The sequence below is a fragment of the Orbicella faveolata genome, unplaced genomic scaffold, assembly GCF_042242905.1.
Source record: "Orbicella faveolata isolate gen_17 unplaced genomic scaffold, um_ofav_v1 contig_26, whole genome shotgun sequence".
Classification (NCBI taxonomy): domain Eukaryota; kingdom Metazoa; phylum Cnidaria; class Anthozoa; order Scleractinia; family Merulinidae; genus Orbicella; species Orbicella faveolata.
Window position 1 is genome coordinate 3,494,670 of NW_028301554.1, and position 20,331 is coordinate 3,515,000.

A 20,331-nucleotide genomic window follows, 5' to 3' on the forward strand; every position below is an offset into this window, starting at 1 on the left:
TAGCCTTAGACATGAAGAGGTCGTGGGTCCATCCTGAGGCTTTCCAGTCTATTTAATTGGATATTTGCAGGATATTTTATGGAAGCAACCAAACGAGTGGGAGTTCTTAAATCGCAAAATGATCGGGACTCTTGGTGAAATGGCCAACACTCAATTAAACAATATCTACACTCATAAAGTATAAAAGACATGAAAACAAGAGAAAGCGGCTTTTGAAAATATTATCCGGACTGCTGCTGCACGAATCGCAGCAACAACGCTTCGAGTTTTCGAGTCGCTTCGCTTCGAGGAAACCGGACGCTTTGTGAGTTTCACAGCGGACGAGATTGTGCCACAGTGACCTTTAGTCTAGTTGTATCTGCTACATCCTACAAGTTATCACAACAGCAACAATTTAAGAAACCCTCTTCTTTTATATGAGGGAGCGAATTTAAACTATAAAGGTAAACTAAGCTGCCATGACCCTACAGGTATGTTTTCAGGAAACGAGAGAAAGCGTGACAATGTCGGCGGCTAAAGGTCATATATGCAAATTAGTTCAAATTCTGTTTAATAAACCTTCGAAAGGAGTGTAAACTAGTGACGTTTTAACGAATTGTTTTGAACTTGGATACTATTAAATGAAGATCATAGACATAAGAATGAGTTAAAGAACTCAAAGTAATCCATCGGCCGTGAAATATTGCAGTTGGGAGATACGTGTAAAAGAGAAGCGAAATTCCTGCTTTGTTTACAATGATACGTATGCGGCGATAAAGTAAACCCTGCTGTGGATCACAATTTTCAAAGATACATTTTGTCTACCACAAGAACTCTCACTTATTAGTATCATAAAAAGATGCCCTGTGTGTGCAAAGAAGTACTCGACGCAAAGCTTGTGGACCGTTAATAACTTCGTGATTGTGCGGATAGCTGATGCGCTTACGGCTTTTAATGCAGTAAAGTTGCCGAACCTTGTTAACAGACCTTAGATAAACGTGAGAATCCAAATTTCAGAACCAGGCTGAAGTTGAAAGAAAATGCGTATTGTTGAATATAAATAAAAAATGTTAAATATAAATATATGTTGTTGAACATAAATATAAGTTGCTGAATATGAAGGTGCATTTGGCTAACCATAGACGCAGGAGAGACTGGGAACGAAAGAGAAACCCAACATGGCTGCGGAACTGAAAATCTTTTATTCCTACGCTAAACAATCCATGAAGAGACTGCCTTTGGTGTGTTTAGCCTTTCCAAAGGTATTGTCTGATGTGTATTTGTACTTTAATGCAAGATTTGTGCCTGCAGCAGGCTGCAAAACACATAAAATTTGGACCACGTTGACAGACTTTCGCAGTATAACAGCCCCGGGTATGAAATGTAAAACTGCTAAGGTAAGCTTAAGCTTGAACTCAAAAGCTGTTATTTACGAATAGTGGTTTTTAAACCTAGGCATCTTCTCATTCTTTCCGTTAGATAAGTTTAAGATTTAATTCGGTTAAATTGTAGTTATCAAAGTGTCAGAGGTGTTTCACGTAAAGTATCGCTGCAACAGTGATTTGGGTATCCTCGTGTTTTGGGTACCCGCGTACCGAAATCCTTAGTGTTTTGGGTACCCAAAACACTGAAAGCATTAAATACCACAGACTGGGGCAAGTGAAATCATCCATAAGTCTGCTGAAAAACCATTTATCTTCTTACGAAGCTTTGTCTCAATAAATTAAAACTTTCTTAATCTCGCTTTAAACACATAAAGTTGCTGAAAGGAAGTTTTTATTATACTTATATTTGTAGCTATAGTGTCTATTTGGAATTTAAAAATTTATTGTTCTGTCTGCAATTGAACATTTTTGCCCTTTCTAGGAAGTGTTTTAGAATTGCAGAAATGATTTGGAATTAGTTTAAGAAGTTAGACTTTCACTCTATCCTTACTGAGGATTGTGAAACACTTCCTACATGTACATGCACATGTATCTGCTTAGGAAAAACTATATTTTGAGCAGTCAGTTAGTTAGAGATCAGGAGTCATTTAACAGTACCTTGAAAAATTTTAATCTATGTCCAGGAGCTTAGAATGCTTGTTTGTTACAGTGCACTCACATGTATTGCAGACATGGTGCTCAGTTTATTTCTGTTGTGTTAATTAAACCTCGTGGCCTGGAGCAAACAACTATCATTGACTTATTTTCAAATGTTTCGTTCTTTAGTGCAGTTCTAAGTGTCAAGCTTCTTGTTTGATTTTGGTCGATGCATTTTCAATCAAGTCCAAATATTCAGCCTTTTCTTTTAACTGCCTTAATTCTGAAATTTCCATTAATTTGTAACTTTCATTGAGTCTGTCCTGAATCCTCTTGCACATGACTTTTGCTTTCCTTAAAAAATTTTCATGTTTCATCAATTTTGCAGTTTTTCAAAAGCTGTTGTTAAAAACTAAAAAGAATAATTTTGTGTGTTATAATTATCAGTGTTTCTAGAGCCTACATTCAATCCTGCTCATTACTTTTTATGGGACCATTTTCAAAAGCACTATAAAGCGCACTTAATGATTCAATTTTTATAGCAGCCACAAAGTACATTTTAACAGGCACATGCTTAGCAGGCTCTTCCAGTGAGCTGTCAAACTCACAAATGCAAGCTCACATGGAGTGTTGCAGCTTCTTCACAGCTAGATCTTCAAGTTCTCAAACCATTTTTCTAGCGGCTTTGTAGCAGTTGTTAAGTAGTCTTGAAGGGTTTTTTTATCAGTTGTTTCAAGTGTTCCCTATCCCATCCCATCCTCTGCATTTGTCATCCAATCGTGCCTGGAATGAGGTCTCATGGCTAGTTTACAGGGATTTGCTGGCCATGGGGTGGTATTCTATCTACTGGGGATGGCTTGGCACACACCTTGGTTGGGTTTATCTATTAGAAAAATATAAATTATGTCGTTACAATCAATGTTTTTTTCTGACAATAGTCATTGGACTGAGTTCTTGATAATTTCACCATCAACAAGAATCTTTTTGAATTTCTCAATTTTTTAGTCAGCAATGAACAAGATTGAACAGACAGTGGACAAACGAAGATGGGACATTGGATACACCTAGATGGACAGTAGACAAACTTGAATGCACAGTTGACAGTATTGGTCTCATGGAGGAAAAACTAGATGGACTCAACTCAACAACTCTGGATGGACAGTGGAAAACCAAGAAGATTCATACCTTGACCAACCGGTAAATGCAACCAGGTTTAACTGGTAGAAAAAAAAAAATTAATGTACTGTAAATTACCGGTACAACTGTTTCTCCTTGTACATAATACTAACATCGTTTTTTTTAATAATAATCATTGGACTGAGTTGTTGAGAATTTCACCACTAGTGAGAACTGTTTCTTTATGTCTCAATAAAGAGGCCCTCTAAGTGAGGGCCACAGGTTTGTTTGTTAATGTCTACCATAATTATGTGTTAAGCCAAAATAAAGGCTTAATCTCCTCTCCTCTCCTCTCCTCTTATCTTACATGTAACTTATATTGCATAGTCAGTAACGAGCAAGCTTGGAAACACAGTGGACAAACCAGGATGGGACATTGGATACACCTAGATGGACAGTGGACAAACATGAATGTACAGTGGGCTTTATTGGACATATGGTGAAAAACTGGAAGGGCATGAATGGACAACTCTGGGTGCACAGTGGAAACCAAAAACATTCAGACCGTGACCAACCAGGTAAATACGCTGTCTTGTAACCATTTTGAATCATGTATACTAAAGATATCCATGGTGGAGTGTCGATTGATACCCTTAAATGACAACTTGATCTGTACTCAACTGAGGTCCTGATCCATACTTGGTCGACACTCATTTGACACTTGATCAACAGTTGGTCAATAGTCGACCGAAGTGTTGATGGAGTGTCGATTGGGTATCGATTGAGTGTTGATTGAGGTTATCGATTAACACTCGACTTGGATGCCTTTAGTACACATGATCCACCATCTTTGCTAGATATTCTTGCTAAAATTTCAGGCAAAGCAATCTGAACCTGAGGGAATCTCCTCATAGATCTCATTGCTTTCGAACACAGTAGTATAGGGGGGATTAACCAAATACCATTTCGCAGAGGGAGCCTTATTTCACCTTATCGCAGCCCCCACCATCAAGACCGGCCCTCACAAGCTCAGGCTGGTTGAACCTGGGGGCTGCGAAACGGTGAAATTCAGCTCCCTCTTTGAAATAGTATTTGGTTAATCCCCCGTATACTACTTACAACAAAGGAGTGACACATATTAGAAACAAGCGAGCCGGTCTTTATACCGCCCGAGCCGGGATGACTCGAGCGCCAAACAAGTGCTGGTGGTTGATGCGGGGTCGGAAAGAAAGCTGCGGACTTTCCGAGACCATTCAAGACCTCCCTCCAGAGCTTCGTGAGATGATTCTCAAGGAATACATAGTGATAAAAATAAAGGAAAAGAAGGAAATGGGGTGGGATAAGGTACACGAGAATATTTTAAAACTGCCTTTCTGTCAATGCAGGGAGCAGATTGTGCCGATGGTTATTTGTTTGGAATATCTGGACTGTTGTTTCGGTTGAACCTGGGGGCTGCGAAACGGTGAAATTCAGCTCCCTCTTTGAAATGGTATTTGGTTAATCCCCCGTATACTACTTACAACAAAGGAGTGACACATATTAGAAACAAGCGAGCCGGTCATTATACCGCCCGAGCCGGGATGACTCGAGCGCCAAACAAGTGCGGGTGGTTGATGCGGGGTCGGAAAGAAAGCTGCGGACTTTCCGAGACCATTCAAGACCTCCCTCCAGAGCTTCGTGAGATGATTCTCAAGGAGTACATAATGATAAAAATAAAGGAAAAGAAGGAAATGGGGTGGGATAAGGTACACGAGAATATTTTAAAACTGCCTTTCTGTCAATGCAGGGAGCAGATTGTGCCGATGGTTATTTGTTTGGAATATCCGGACTGTTGTTTCGAGGAGTGTTGTTTCCCCTGTTTCGAAAAGGAGGGAACTGTTCATAAAGCAATGCTAAACCCGCCGATAATACCTCTCATTGAAGCCACCCTTGAGTACAAGAATTTTTTAAAAGTATGCTCCTGGGATGGTTATGTCTGGCACGAGTGGTTCCTTTTTGGCAGGGAGCATTAGCGAAAAAGGCAGCTACGTTATAACCTCCGGTCGAATTTACATTTAAAAATCCACGGCTTCATTTGCATATCATAAAAACATACTTGTCAGTGTTCACTTGATTGCATTTCTTGTGAATGAATATTTCACGCCTGTGTGGCAGAGACACGTGCGTGATATTACACGCGAAGTTGTTGATTGCTTTCATGACGCGCTTCCGGTTGTTTAAGGCCTTCAGAAAACAGCTTCCCGTTGTGAATTCCTGATGGCTTCAGTTAAAAGCTGGTTGCATTCCTCTTGGCTTCAGTTGAAGCCATCAGGAATTTTCAAAGCCATCAGGAATGTTGAAGCCAAGAGGAATTTTACAGGCAGATTTCTATTTTTTGTCCACAGTTTGTTAGAATACGGCATTTCTTCTCGGCCTGGTCAATAAAAATTACACTTTTCGCCTTTTTTCGAGGAAAAATTGGGCACAAAACGCAGTAGAACAAAGAGATTTCACTAGAGCGATAAAAAGAAACAGCTGATCAAGGGATTTTCCCTATTTTGCACTTGACTGGGTCTAGTGAGTAACCTTCTCGAAAGTTCAAGGCTATTTTTGTGACAAGACAAATATCACAATCATCTGTTTTTGATAAGACTAAGAGAAAGTTTTGTGTTTTTTCGCTCAAAATTTAGTTCAAATCTGCTGTTTAATCCGCAAGTTTTTTCCTATATTCTTCCCGAACCTGGTCCCGAACCTGGTTTCTTATTTTTTCGATATCTGGCTGGATTGGATCTGTTTGTATTCGCGTGAAGTTCGAGCGTAAAGCCTCTTTAAGTTGGCGATATTTCTGCATTTCACGTGTAATCAGTTGAAACTCCGTGTCAGAAACCCGATTATCATTAAGAGCCTGTGAGACGGCGAGGTTAATCGAGTCATGTTTTGCAATAGCCAGAGAATGGATTCTCGCGTGCTTATTAACTTTGCGTTCAAGCTTCTTGTTGACAACGGACAGGCCAGTGGAAACCGCGCCAGATAAAGCGGCTATCCCGGCAACAGGCGTGCCGACAACAATTCCAACACCGGTAAGTGATGTTGCAACAGCCCCAGAAGATAGAACTGCTGTGAAGGTGCCAAGGCCAACCAGGGAATAGTGAAGCGCTTTCCGGGCTTTTTTGTATTTTTTGAACACAAGCCTGTAATGCTCAACCTCAGCAGATATTTCTTTTTCAATTCTGCTTAGCTCGGTTAGCCGGAAATTCTCGGCATTTGTCGTTTCGGGAAGGCTTGGATAGATTCTTCTTTCATTCTCGGCAGGCGGTGCACTTGGTGGCAACAGATTTGCTGAAGACATTGCGTATATATAGAAATTTAATTTAACTCTAATTCGAAAAGAAGCGGCAGGCTCTTGAAATCAAAGAGTTCGCCATTTTCATCTTTCACGCTAATGGTGATGTTATTTATGAACTTGTCTGTAGAAGCGTCACGGAAAGCATTTTGCGATGAGTCGATGTTATAGCTGACTTTTTCATAAGGCTTTCCTCTGATGTCAACCTTGGCAAGAAGATTTGACTTCTTTCCATTCAAAAAGTTCTTTGTTGAGTCAACGAGATCGCAGTGGATAAAGTAGCAACTCGGGCTGTTAAGCTTTTTGCTATATTCTTCTTTCCTCATATTTCTCCCGATTCCAAGAAAATTGGCCAAACTGTAATCAACGGAAACTTCTTTCGCTTGATTAGTGTTGCCTAAATTGGCAGCGACAGTTGTAATTTTAAGAACAGAATTGGGGTTATTCGTTTCTAAGACCAATTTTCCTTTTTTCTTGTAATATTCAAAACTGGATTGCAGTTCTTTTGTGATGCTCTCGACATTGTAATGCCCTTCAGGCAATGATGCAACCACGTCGTTGGTTCCTTTAAAAAACATTCTGCCAACAGAACTCAGATTATGCCACAAGTTGAAAAAAGAACAACTCAAAAGTCTGACATATTTTGCTTCTGGGAGCGCGCCTTCAAAATAGATAGTCGCTTCGTTCTGTTGCACGACAATAGTGAGAACAACCATTTTATATTCAACAAATAAAATTGTGTTCAAATAATATGGTGAATATGTGGAATGATATCCGTCAAGATCCCGGGTTCGGTGATCCCAACTTTCTAAAAAAAGAAGATGCCACGAAGAAAAAGGCGTGGACAAACTTTTTAAACCGCTTTCCAAAAGCGGACAAAAGCAGGTTCATTTCACAAGCAATGATCAACGAGAAAAAACGTAACTGCCGAGGTGTTTTTCAAAGAAAGCGAAAGCTCGTTTCAAACTGTCTTCGGCTCAGACAGAAAATATTGGAGCGAGGAAATGAAACAAGCGCTTGGTTTGGGAGACAGAGGGGCTTTTCCTTACCAATTATCGCCACTTGGCTCAAAAGTTTCATTGCCCATCCCTGCGGTACCTTTCGATGGCAAAGCGTCAAGCTTGAAAAAAATATTCAACGACACAATCCAAATCTACATTACGCCTGACCAATATTTCACGACAAAATTCAGAGAAATATTTCAAGAAACCAAACTCAGGCACACTTCTGCAGTCGAATCAAAACACTGGTTAGGAGGGCCAGACATGAAATATTGGCCGCAACAGCTCAACTTCACGGTTTTCTGCGTGACACAAGGTTGCGGAGTTTCTCGCAAAATCTTTGACAGCGGGGTGAATCTCCCCCCGCAGATAAGAGCTTTCTACAAATTCCACGTGTATTTCCAGGTCAGGCGCATTTTGTTCCAGCTAGGAGGAATTCAGAGCATGAGCGCTTTGCCCGGAGACCCGCCTTTCAACCAATACAATAATCATTACGACGTCGCTTCGTACAAAAGGATATGCAGCGAGTTCGGCATTGACCCCTCTAGCGATTTTCGCTTCACGCACGGGCCAAACCACGGTCTTGGAAGCGTTTACGTCTATGCGAGCAGCGCGGGCGTGTCGAAAACTGACTACCTATACCCAGGATGGAACAAATTCAGTGATGAAGGCGGGAAAGCGATTCAAGGAAACCTGATTTATTACATCGAGCCAGGGGCCGCTTCTGATACCCAATTGGACTGGTTCGCGCCAAACACAGCATCAGGTTTGACGCAGGCGGGCTTGGTGCGAATGAACCGGTCAATCGAGGCTTTCGTTTACTGCGTTCTGGGCGCGCAAGTCAACGTCCGCAGCAGCATTCTCGGTTCTGGTGGCCGAGCAAGAGAAGCCCAGAGCGAGTTCCTGGTGTTGATGGAAAGTGCGATCACAGCCCGACCTGGCCGCGAGCGTGCAAAGGTACCAGCTCGCGGTGGACCAAGCGAAGGTCAGGCTCAATCTTGCTGTAGCCCCCATGGCCTGGCTCATGCCCACGCAAATGATAATCAACACTGCAAGCACGATTGGTTACAACAACAAGCTGAAACAGGCAGTCTCCGGGATGAAACTTGGGGTGAACAACCAGGTAAATCCAGACACAAAAAAAGCTGGGCTCAAACTCATGGCAGGCGGCCCGTCAAAAATTAACCCTCCCAACAGCCACCCATCCAACCTGATTCACAAAGCCGCAACAACCGAATCAAGGAAACCAGCTTCGTCCGAAACTCAGAAAGCACAGCCACCGGTGGAAAAAATTGAGCCTGAGGCCCCAGATAAAACACCGCAACACGAAATTAACAAAACGGTGGTAATTGTCGGTGTAGTCGGATTATCGGCGTTGCTGTTCATGGCTTGGCGGTAAGTTAACGCTGCTTCTTAAGAAATTGTTCTAACAAAAAGGCCACCACGGCAAGAATAAGCAGCCAGGTGTGCTCGGTCAGAAACCCGACGACTTGGCCAGCGGCTTTGAAAAGAAAGCTCACAATCGAGCCAATCAGCCTGGGCAGCGGAGAACCAAGTTTCGCGGCAATATCTTTGAGGCCATTTCCCAAAGCTTTGCCGGTGGCTTTCAAACCTCTGGTGAGGACACCGATGACAGCACTGATTGTTATCCGGGCGGCGAGAAGAATAGCGGTCAAGTTCACGCCATATTTTTGAAGATTTCCTTGACCCTTTCCAAGAGAGGCCGCCCCCTTTCCCTTTCCGCGATCTGAGTTTGCAAACGCGCGAGCTCCTCATTTCTTTCTGCTACTCTGCCTTCTGCGGCTTCTTTTTCGGAGGGCGAGGCATTCTCATCTTGGATGATCGCCTGGTCTTCCTCGTTTTGGCACTACAGCTCGCTTTCCTGCTCTTTCAGGGTGTCCAACGGTTTTGTTTGGTTGTACCTTTCTTCCATGGCGTTTCTTTCGCTTTCTTTTGCAGCGAGGCTGGCCCTGAGTCTCTCAACCTTGGCTTGTTCTTTTTCTCTGTTTTTTGCTTGTTTTGTAAGCGAGTCCAAAGCTTTTTTCTTGTTTTCAAGATTGGTTTGATAGTTCGTTTTCAGTTGTTTCAGCCTACACAGCTCTGCTTCACTTTCAATATTCGAACCTTGTTCATCCTGAATGGCCTCAATCTGAGCATCGGTTTGCTCGATTTTTCGTCTCAGAGCTTCTAATTCTTTTTTTCTTCTTCTCTTTGCGAAGAGAGTGTTTCCGCCTGTTGTAGTTGGATCTCTGCCTCTCTCAATCTTTGGTGCTGTTCTCTGATTGTATCTCTGTCTTCATCTATAATTTCTTGATTCTCCGGCCCAAGGTCATTTTTGAATCTTTCCGTAAAACTTTTCGTTAAGCCTGACTCGTCTTCTTTTAGAATCTTGTACTCGGTATCTTTTTTGGGCCCCCGCGCCACGGCAACAATTTTTCCCTCAAGTTTCCCAGTGCCTCTCCTGATTTTGAGTTTTTCAAAGTTCGCTTTATCGAATTTGCCTTTTATCATATGTACAGCTTTTTTGAGTTTTTGCCGCAAATAGCTTTCTTTCTGAAGATCACTGATTGAAGGTGTTCTTCTAAGCAAAGGGGTTTCTTCCTGATAACAAGTGTCAGGAAGGCCGGACTTCTTGTGAGGAAAAGTACTCATTTCCGTTTGTTCACCATCGTGGTAGGGAGTGGACACCACGCGTGGCCGAAAAGGCTGGGTTGTGTCACCCTCTTGTTCTTGATGGGTTGTGTCAACCTCTTGTTTTTGATGGGTTGTGTCAACCTCTTGTTCTTTATCACCATCATCATCGTGGTCAAGCTGATAGTCGAGTTCCGGGTCTTCGTAACCAAAGTCGCCACTGTCCTCCGCCATAGTGATATATTTCAAGCCTGTTATTTTTTAAATTAGAATTTATCGCCGGCGTATTATACAATGTCAGTTCCAGAGAACCTTCACGCAACGTACAGCAAAAAACATTACGTGCCATGCAGGCTGAGCGCGTGGTCAATTGGATACCTTTTCCCGCACTGAAGCCAACCCCGGTGACACGCTGTATGTTTCAGTGCCCAAGCTAAACCTGAATGAGGTTCTGGTGCCAGGCTCGCTAGCGCTTATCTTTAACATCGACCTTTCTGGAGGGCACGCCAACAACTTCCTTGTCCAGAACGTCACGCGGGCGCTTGTCGACAGGCTGCACATGAGGTTCGGAGGCATTACACTGCAAGACACGGTTGGCTACGGCATCTACAAAATATTTGATGACCTTTTCCTTTCGCAGGAAGAACGAGACAAGAGGATTCTTGAAGGGATTCAGAGCGAGGATCTATGTAAGATCTGCTCAAACGCGGGAGACAAGAAAACCTTGACCGTTGAAGACAAGCTGAATGAGGTGTACGGAAGCAAGTACCGGATCAGGCTGGACCATCAGATCTTAACCGACCATGGCGTTTCTACCCCCAGGTCCTTAACAACGACCTCGTATTCGAAGTAACCCTTGCTGGAGCTGAACATGTGGTCAAGGGCTCCCAGCTGAAATACAAGCTGACCAACATCCAGCTCGAGTACGAAATGATCCGCAGCAAGACTCTGGCGGACGAGGCTTACAGCGTTTACTTCAGCGGAAAAGAGTTCGCCTATGACCACATGATGCGTTTTGAAGTGGTGACCTTCAAAGAAGACACCGACACGAGGAAGAACATCAAAGTCAACGCCCAAAAAAGGTCGCTACGAGCAATCCTGCTACTTTTCATAGAGCCGTATGCTGATGGCGCCAGAGATTCAGAAAAATACGTCTTCCCGGATCTGACGAAAGTCAGCATCACAATCAACGGCTCGCCCAACATAATTTACAACGACGGCGTCGAAGGCAACGACATGTGGAAAGAGCCCCAACGCGTCTTCATGAAGGAAAAAAATAAAACCGAGCTCATGGATGCGACAAAGTTTTACACCGGAGATAATTTTGGGCTTCTGATTGATATGCGCTCCATGGCAGACCAAGAAATGCACGGAAGCGGCAGGCGCATTGTAAACAGTACAGACGGCGTCCAGCTGGAAATCGATAGGAAAGCCGAAGGCTCAGGCGATTTGAACTGCCACGTATTCGTCATCGCCGACTACCAGTTCAACGTTATGGACAGACAACAAGAATCTGTACAGTATTGAATATAACATGGACCCAAGCAAGATACCCTTCAATGCTCTCATCGTGGGGCTGACCAATTCAGGAAAATCGAGGTTCGTGGTGGACCAGCTCTACAGCCTGTTCTGCGGAAAGTTTGACTACATCGTGCTCATCTGCTCGACGTTCACGCAAAACAAGACCTACCACAGGCTTCGCGAAAACGATCCAAGAATGGATGTGATAGTCTGCAAACAGCACTATGTGGAAAAGTGGTTGAAGCTCGTGAGATGGCTTTTCGTGGGCACCAACACGCTCATAATCCTTGACAACTGCGCGGCCTCTAAAGACGTGAAAGGGCGTACAGGCGAGCTGGTGAATCTCGCCTTTTCTGCCTGACATATCGGCATCAGCGTTTGGGTGTTGACCCAGAAGTTGACCGGCATAACATCTTCCTTCCGGGAGAACGTGGCGGCGATCGTTCTCTTTTACACCCCCTCGGCCAGGACAACGAAAGCCATCTTCGATGATTACTGAGCTCTCCCCGCATGAGTACAAAGGTCTGGTTTCAAAGTTGAAAGAGCGAAAGTTCTCTTATCTTGTGTTCGCGCTTTGCCACCCATACGGGGTAAAGTTATTTCAATAAAAAAATGAAAGCTGTATATAGCCTGGCACAATGGCTGGAGAAGACGCCGCGTTAGCAGACGTTTTGAACCTTCTTCAAACCGAGCCCAAGCTGAGTGGTCCAGCAAGCGGCATTGTTCCAACCACTGGACCCAACATTCCTGCTCTTCGCGAGCAGCTGGCCGTGCTTGTGTCCACAGGCAAAGCTAAAGAGGCCATCGGAGTGCAGCTTACCCCCGAGCAGGTGAAGCGCCTGAGCCACAAAGAGGTCGAGAAATTCACCAAACGCTACGAGACGTACGTGGGCTCCAAGACAACGGAGAGCCTGATCGACAGCTTTATTTTTCTTGCAACCAAACTGGTCGGAATGACCGTCAAAATCAAAGACATCGACGCTTATCAGAAAGAGCTCAGAAATGACTACATCTTGAACAAAGAGCTCTCCAATCTGGCCGGCAACCTTGCTTTGAAGTGCGGATGGTTTCTTGCTGCGGCCAACGTGGCGCTGATCACCAGAAAACATATTGAGGGCGTTGATGAAGTACCGGCTCAGTAACTGCAGAATAACTGGTCAGCATTCATCAACAACTGCTGAGAGATTGCTGTCAAATTGTTAACAATTAAACTTTTTTCATTTGCTTAGAATACGGTTCGCTTCAGAATGTCAACCGAAAAATCCGAGAGCGCACCTGCTGTCACGGCGCCTCAGGTCGAGACCCAGGCAGCACCTGCAGCCGATGCCACACAGCAAGTGACAACTCCGACTGCAACCACGCAACGCGTAAAAAATCCAAAGCGTGTGGCTGCTGGGAAAATGGTTGCTGAAAGAACACGGCTGGCCCGGGAAGAACAGAAGAAAGTGGCCGAGGCTTATCACGTGGAAAATAAAGCGAAAGCTGCCACAGCGGCCCCTGAGCCAGCCCCGACTACAGAAGGTAAAAGCCCAAAGCTGCTCGACTTTGGCCTAATGGTTTATCACCAAACATTCAAACTTTTGGATGAAGCGTTTGGCATTTATGCCGGAGAAGAAGAGGAAGTCTTTGATGATGGAGAAGAAGAGGAAACAAGGACAAAAGAAACTGCAAGAAAATTACTAGAAGAAATGGAACGAGAATTAATAAGAACAGGATTATTAGGAGAAGACGACATAAAAAGAATAAGAGAAAAAGTCTTGGGGAGAAAGACAGATTGATTTTGTTTTAAACTTTCGTTCTTTACTTATATCGAACGCACCATGTCCGATAACAAGCTTGTTAAGACCGTCATTGAGACCGCAACTCTCACGGGATTAGCCGCGGGCATCGGCTGGGCCGCAAAAAAGGTTGTAATAGAGAATTTCACTTCCGATCCTAGCAGCAGCTTTATGAATTATGCAAAGTTCACCGTCGTCATGACGGGCAGCATTGCGCTCAAAAAGTACCTCGAGGACCAGAAAATCCTCCCCGACAACTTTTGAAATTTTTTGATTTGAATATAAAAAAGTATCTTATTATACTGCACCATGGCAAGTATTGCAAGTGTTGCAAGCATCAGGAATTTCATCTTCACATGTCTTTCGGGAAACGCCGAAATAAATGGAACTAGCTTTGATGAAGAAACCGAAAAGTATTTCGAGATTATGGAGATATTATTTAAAGGCCGTGAGTTATATTCAGCCACATTTGGGCTGTTCAAACCTGAATTAAGGAAGAGTTTCGAAAAGTACTTCGATAAAAAACTCGAGCGTATTTCGCTACCAAAGAAAAATACAAGACTAAACCCAAAAAACTTCTTGACTGATACATTGCCGAGTTTTAGGCTAAAGCCAGACACAGTCTGAAACCAATAATTATTTGAAAAAAGCTTCCGATAATATATAACCATGGCGAGCATCGCGATCATGATTGGCAGGGCTGTGTTGAACGCCACGGCTTTTATCGGTGGCAATTATCTGGCGAGAGCGCCCGCCGAGGCGACAAAGCCGCGCTTAAAGAAAAAAAGCGCCACGACAAAGCTCTCGAAGATTATCAAGCGGCTTACGCAAAATACACGCGTGACCGAACACAACTGCTCGACTGGATCGCGACCAACGTAAACAAAGGAGCAGGCCAAGCAGAACTTCACCAACACCGACTACGCATTCAAACTCTACAACCAGGTGCATCCTGACGAACAGATGGTGCCCCCCAAGGAGCCCAAGTTCTCAGATTTCTATCAGCTAAGCGAGCAGCAGAAAAACGGTGAACTTGCGTTCGTGGGCGTCGGGGCGCTCGCTCTGGGCTACGTGGCCTTCCAGTTCCTTTAAACTTTTTTACGACTTACTTATATGGACGCCAAACTCACAAAGATTTACTACGGCCCTGGGGGCTACTGAAAAGGAATCGCCGCGATAAAAAAATTAGCCGAGGCTGCCAAGGTACCTGAAGAAGCCGCAAAAAAGTGGCTGATCAGGCAAGCGCTCTGGCAGATATTCCTCCCCGCACTGAAGCGGATTCCTTGGCCAAAATTCGACGTTCCAATGCCCAACAAGATCCATGAGGTGGACCTTCTTTTTCTGCCGTACGACAAGCTCCCTCGCGGCCGCAAAGTTTTCAAATATGCGCTGACCATTGTCGACGTGGCCAGCCGCTACAAAGAGGCCGAACCCGTAACTTCGAAGAATTCTGATGACGTCGCCCAGGCCTTTCAGAAGATTTACAAGCGTGGGCTTTTCAAATGGCCTGAAATGCTGTAGGTTGACCCCGGACGCGAATTCATGGGCGCTGTCACGAAAGAGATGGACAAGCACAAAACCTTTATCCGGCGTGGGCACGCTGACATTCACTGCGACCAGGCCATTGTTGAACGTTTCAACCGCACCCTGGCTGAGCGCTCTTTCGGCCACCAGTATGCTGTGGAAATGCTTCTTCCTGAGGGCCAGCGGTCCACCACCTGGTCCTGGATGTTTTTCTCGCGTCTCTCCAGCTCTTTCAGGAACTTGCGGACCAGCTCCACGGGGTTTCTTTCGCATATGTGGGTGGGCTCTCTTTCAAGAGTGTCCCCGATGCTCACGGAGATCGGCATGTGTGCGTTTTCTATCTTTAACCCTCCTGTCGGCTCTTTCCGATAGTTTTTGTCGCCATACGCCTCGAAATCGTACAAGATCGCGTGCGGGTAAGTTTTCGTTTGCTTCCTCAGGAGTTCCCCCTTAAGAAACCCAACTTCGCAAGCCCACGCCTCGATTACTTTGTAGCCGCTCTTTCGCAGAAATGCGGTACGGTTCACTGTGGCTTGGTACAGTTGTTCGGCTGTTTTACCGTTTGTTATGACCTCCTGTCGGTTAGGAAAACATTTTGAGCATCCGTGGAAGGGGCAGCCATGGTATTGTAATACCGTCCTCGTTTCATGGTGGTACCCGTCGACAGGAGAAGAGTTCATTTTCCCGCCTTCTCGAGGAAGCCATCTCTCGCCCCCATGCCCGCACATCGCGTGGTGGATGTGTATCCCCCGTCGCTTCGCTTCCCGCTCCAGCCACAGAATCGCTTGGTTCGATGCTGAGCCTTTTGGATACTCACTTTCTCGAAAGCTCTCTGTGGCGCTTCAACTTTTGTCCCCGGGCAAAAGATTACCGTTTTTCCCGCGCTGCAGGTTTGGTGATGCCATTGTAGATGACAAGCTTGTGTGAACCTCTGCCCGCAATGCGTGCATGCATAAGTTTTTGCCAGCTTTGCGATATCTTTTATCAAGAAAGCATGGCCTTCGTAGACACCTATCGTCAAAATTTTTTGAGTTTGTGGTTCGGGTTTATTCTGAGGTGCCAAACCACTTCTCCGTTTTCCAGATGCTCAGGCTCGTAGACACAAATTCCAAGCCAAGATGCGATGGGTAAGCCCTCATTGAGATGGGCTTCGACCTTTTCCAACTGATCAAGAGAAGTTTTTGCGAAGTTTTCTGGAATGGTCTTGAGTTTGTAGAAACTCTTGGAGAGACTTCGGGCTTCTTTTGTGCAACGGTCTGTGCGCGTCTCTCGGTGCACAGCGATGCACCGCCATAGGCACAGGTTGTCGCTATACACATCCAAAGATACCATTGCCCGGCTATGGGCAAGGTTGCGCAGCCAGTCAGGCAAAGGCCCTGTTCCCACCAACGGCTGCCTGTCAAGCACAACCTTCAGGTCTACGTTGAAAAAGGCTTCGAACACCCACTTCGTGTTGAGCCTGCCGGTTTTTTCATTGTCGAGACACTGTTCTTCCTGCCGGTTAAGCCATTTTTCCGCCTCTTCCAGTTTGTCAAACCACTGCGAGCCCTTGGGGTTGGAGTAGTACACAATAATCGTTCCATCCTCAGTGTTGCACAACTGGTACGCGAAAACGTGACTCAGATAGAACGACGTGCTTACTCTTTCGCGTATCCTCGCCATAAAGTCTGGTGTGAGGTTTCTCCCCAGACCCCTGATAAAGCACCAGCAAATGAAACGCCGGCCTGTAGCCTCTTCCCCTTCTTTCTCTGCGTCATCGAACAGATCCAGAATCTCCTTCTGGTAGTCTGTCACTGTTCTGATTTTCCGCGCAGGGAAGGGGTCGTACTCCCTCAGAAGCTCCTGCGTTTTTCTTGACTTTCTTTGGCGTGGAGGGGCTCTTGGCTGGTAAGGCTTCGGAAGTAGTGGCTTTTGCAGACGCGCCTGCATTTCCTGAGAAATTGGTTCATCCAGCACGTTCTGGACAACCTTTCTTACCGCTGGTGCGTTTTCTGCAAGAAGTTGGTCGAAATAACGCAATACCACGGGATCAATTTTTGCGAGTTCTTCTTCCAGTCTTTCTTGGTTGTTGGAAGCCATAGTTCCTTACGTTATAACCCAAGGTTTCATTTCTCTAACTGATGTGTTTTCTTTCTTTCAGCTCGAGCAAAACAAGTTCAAAAAATTTTTTTGTTTTTTCACGCTTGCGGATAAGACGTTGTGTTAGCGCGTTACCGCCGCAGGGCTTGCAGAGACGGTAGTTGCACAGAAGGCCGACTCTGCAAACTCTGCAAGGCTCTGGCATTTTCATTCCTTTCTTCAGCTGGTAGTTGTGCTGCCCGCAATACTCCCCGTAACAACGCTTTCCGCAGCTTTCTTTCCGGCCCCACATCAGCCACCCGCACTTGTTTGGCGCTCGAGTCATCCCGGCTCGGGCGGTGTAACAACTGGCTCGCTTGTTTCTAATATGTGTCACTCCTTTGTTGTAAGTAGTATAGGGGGGATTAACCAAATACTATTTCAAAGAGGGAGCCGAATTTCACCGTTTCGCAGCCCCCAGGTTCAACCGGCCCGAGCTTGTGAGGGCCGGTCTTGATGGTGGGGGCTGCGATAAGGTGAAATAAGGCTCCCTCTGCGAAATGGTATTTGGTTAATCCCCCCTATACTACTAACACCTTTCCATAATAATGTATGTCATACTTTCAAGTACGTGTAAAATTAGACGGGAGGTCAAGGCTTTCCATTCAACCAGGAAATCTTTGGTGCAGAACATTTAAAATAATTATGGTTTCCATGACATGTACCCCCTTTTTGAAAGCCTGTAATGGGTGCTTTTGGGAAGTGTATGTATGATATTCATACAATTGATCCTCAGCTACTGTAACAATATTTTGATCAGTGCACTTTATCGTCAATATAAGAGGACAGACACACAAAAAAAACTGGCGTTAATAAGTGAAATGAAATTAAAAATGTGTTAAGCATTCATATTAGGATTTCATTCTTTTTATGGGACAAATGTAGCTCTGAGAATCAAGAACAATGACCGTGCCCTGAGAACTAAATTAATATGGAAGCCCAGGATGCTTGTTTGGTGTACAGTGCACTAATGGCAGACAGGGTGTTTTGGTTATGTTTGTGGTGCAAAAATTTATTTTGGAAAGTTCCTCACCCATGTTAAGGCTTTACAGGATCTTTGAGGATCTCACAAGATCTTTAAAGATCTAGTGATTCAACGATCTTTTGAGGATTCTTAAAAGATCTGCAAAGATTCTTAAATGAAAGATCTTATCAAGATCTTGCATTGATTTTCCAGGATTTTCAAAGGTCTTTGTAAGATCCTTGAAGATCCTTGAAGATCCTTAAAGATCTTGTTCAGGATCTTTGAGTATCTTGATCCTTGATAAGATCCTCATGAAGATCCTCAAGGATCCCTGAAAGATTTTACCAGGAGAGTGAAAAATCAATAGACTGAACAATATAGTTTGTGTAGTGTGCATTAGTCAGTTTTGTTCATGTTTACAGGTGACTCAATTGTTGGACTAAGCATACAGTAGTTAATAGAGGCAAATGGTTATGAAACTCGTCAAAGTTCTTTGTTGTTTGTTTTTGTTCTCTTTTTTAGCCTTGACTGTGTACAAAACACAATTGTTGTTTACTCCATACTGAGGAACTAACCAATAGAAACGTGTTGGTTATGTAATTCATGCATAGTGTATGAGTGCAAAACGAAAGATTGTACACGGTCATGGAGCTTCCAACATAAATCTGGGCATCTTTGTTTTCTCCTTTGATGTTTGCCGGGCTTCATAACCAGTCCCCTCTACAGTGTATTAACTATGGACTAATTAGCAATATACAGACAAGGAATCATTAGCTATTAAAACTAGGCAGTTCATGGAAACAAAATTGTTACATTTTTTGTTAAGTGACTTGTTATCCAACAACTTAACTCTTGCAAGTGATAAAAAATATATCTTTCATGCTGTCTAAATCTCAGATTGGATTCCAAAATAACCTGTCATTGTGCTTGTTTCATCACAGGATGTTGGACCAGACAGAAAATATCACATGACAGCACAGACTCGGAGGCCAGGAAAAAGACAAGAGGGCAGGCAAGAAAGAGGATGCTTAAAGAGGCAAGCCACTTAGTAGACAAGTTGACAAGATCGCTAATGGTATCATAAGTAGTTTATCTAATTAGAATAAGTTGGCCCAGCCCGGGGTTTTCCTCCTAGGAGCAAGTGGACGTATGGGGAGGTTTTTCACCCAGCTGTTGTTCCACAACCCCTGTTCAGGTTAGCTGGTTATTTCTTTAGCTTCACATAGTCTTTGACTAGGTTCTTGCATTGGTTTGGGGCAAGTAAAACTAAGTAAAAACCTTACATAAATACATTACAGTCACTAACTTACTAGAACAAACACCTCTTTGCCAACAACAAGTGACTTTTTCGTGACCTCAGCAAACCAATCAACAAACTTTCACTTCAAACAGACCCAGCATAAACTTGACAAACAATGTATGGAGTGAAACTGAGAACATCTGACGCCAACAACTGCTACATGTAACACATTACAAATGACCTTATTCATGACCTAAACAAACCTTCCAACAAACTTTAACTTGGTCAGACAGAACTGACACAAACTTGACTAACAATAGATGAAGTGACACTTCACAACATCTAACACTGACAACTCTACACCTTACAGATGACCTATTTATGACCTCAACAAATCAACCAACAAACTTTATCTTTAAACAGAACCAGCAGACTTGACTAACAACAGATGGATTGAAACTGGCAACAGTTATTTGACATCAACAATTACTTATACCTTACAAATTTATGACTTACATGTATTCATGACCTAAACAAACCAATCAACAAACTGTACATTATTTTGTAACTTCAAACAGAACCAGCACAAACTGTGACAACATCTAATGCAAACAACTACTTACACCTTACATATGACTTTTTCCTGACCTTAACAAGCCAATCAACAAACTTTAACTTCAAACAGAACCAACACAAACTTGACTTACAATGGATGGACTGAAACTGACAACATCTGAAATCAACAACTACTCGCACCTTACAAATGATTCATTTGTGACCTGGACAAATCTAAAAAACTAGACCTGACTTCAGTACTTCAGTTGAAACCTAAGATACTGTCATTGACATTGTAGGCTTAACTACCAACTAACGTACTCTGTACCACAGTCACCAATACTTTATAGACTACAGTAACTGCACAAGCTGTATACCAATGCAAGGGTTTAGCACTGAGTCAGATAATAATTATTATCTAATGCTACATAAGTGTGTGTGCCACCATTGTTCAAATAAGTGCTTTTCTTCTAAGAGAAAAATTATCCCCAAACATTTTGCTACTGAATATCACCATAGCTGTACACTGTACACTGTTTAATTTTTTTTTTACATTTTTAC

General features: G+C 43.8%; 1 protein-coding gene, 1 long non-coding RNA gene and 1 pseudogene across 5 annotated transcripts in view; 2 read left to right on the forward strand and 1 right to left on the reverse strand.

Annotated features, from left to right (window-relative positions):
• The first annotated feature begins 1,107 nt into the window (after window positions 1–1,107).
• Window positions 1,108–19,795, forward strand: LOC149107689 (uncharacterized). 3 transcript variants are annotated; one of them, XM_089295385.1, is made up of 4 exons: window positions 1,110–1,376; window positions 3,006–3,197; window positions 3,504–3,694; window positions 18,917–19,795. In XM_089295385.1, exons 3-4 carry the CDS (start codon window positions 3,613–3,615, stop codon window positions 19,057–19,059), a joined length of 225 nt encoding a protein of 74 aa, XP_089151511.1. In that variant the 5' UTR covers window positions 1,110–1,376; window positions 3,006–3,197; window positions 3,504–3,612; the 3' UTR covers window positions 19,060–19,795. The 3 variants fall into 3 exon arrangements, with proteins under 3 accessions (XP_089151510.1, XP_089151511.1, XP_089151513.1); XM_089295387.1 differs by having other exon boundaries at window positions 1,110–1,241; XM_089295384.1 differs by lacking the exon at window positions 18,917–19,795 and having other exon boundaries at window positions 1,108–1,376; window positions 3,504–3,603.
• Window positions 1,739–20,331, reverse strand: part of LOC110045344 (uncharacterized) — a 37,963-nt gene continuing 19,370 nt past the window's right edge. For both annotated transcript variants that reach the window (XR_016208961.1, XR_016208959.1), the window contains one exon: window positions 1,739–2,883. This is a non-coding gene — a long non-coding RNA (uncharacterized LOC110045344). The remainder of the gene's footprint in view (window positions 2,884–20,331) is intronic.
• LOC149107690 (uncharacterized) lies at window positions 6,648–9,219 on the forward strand (annotated as a pseudogene).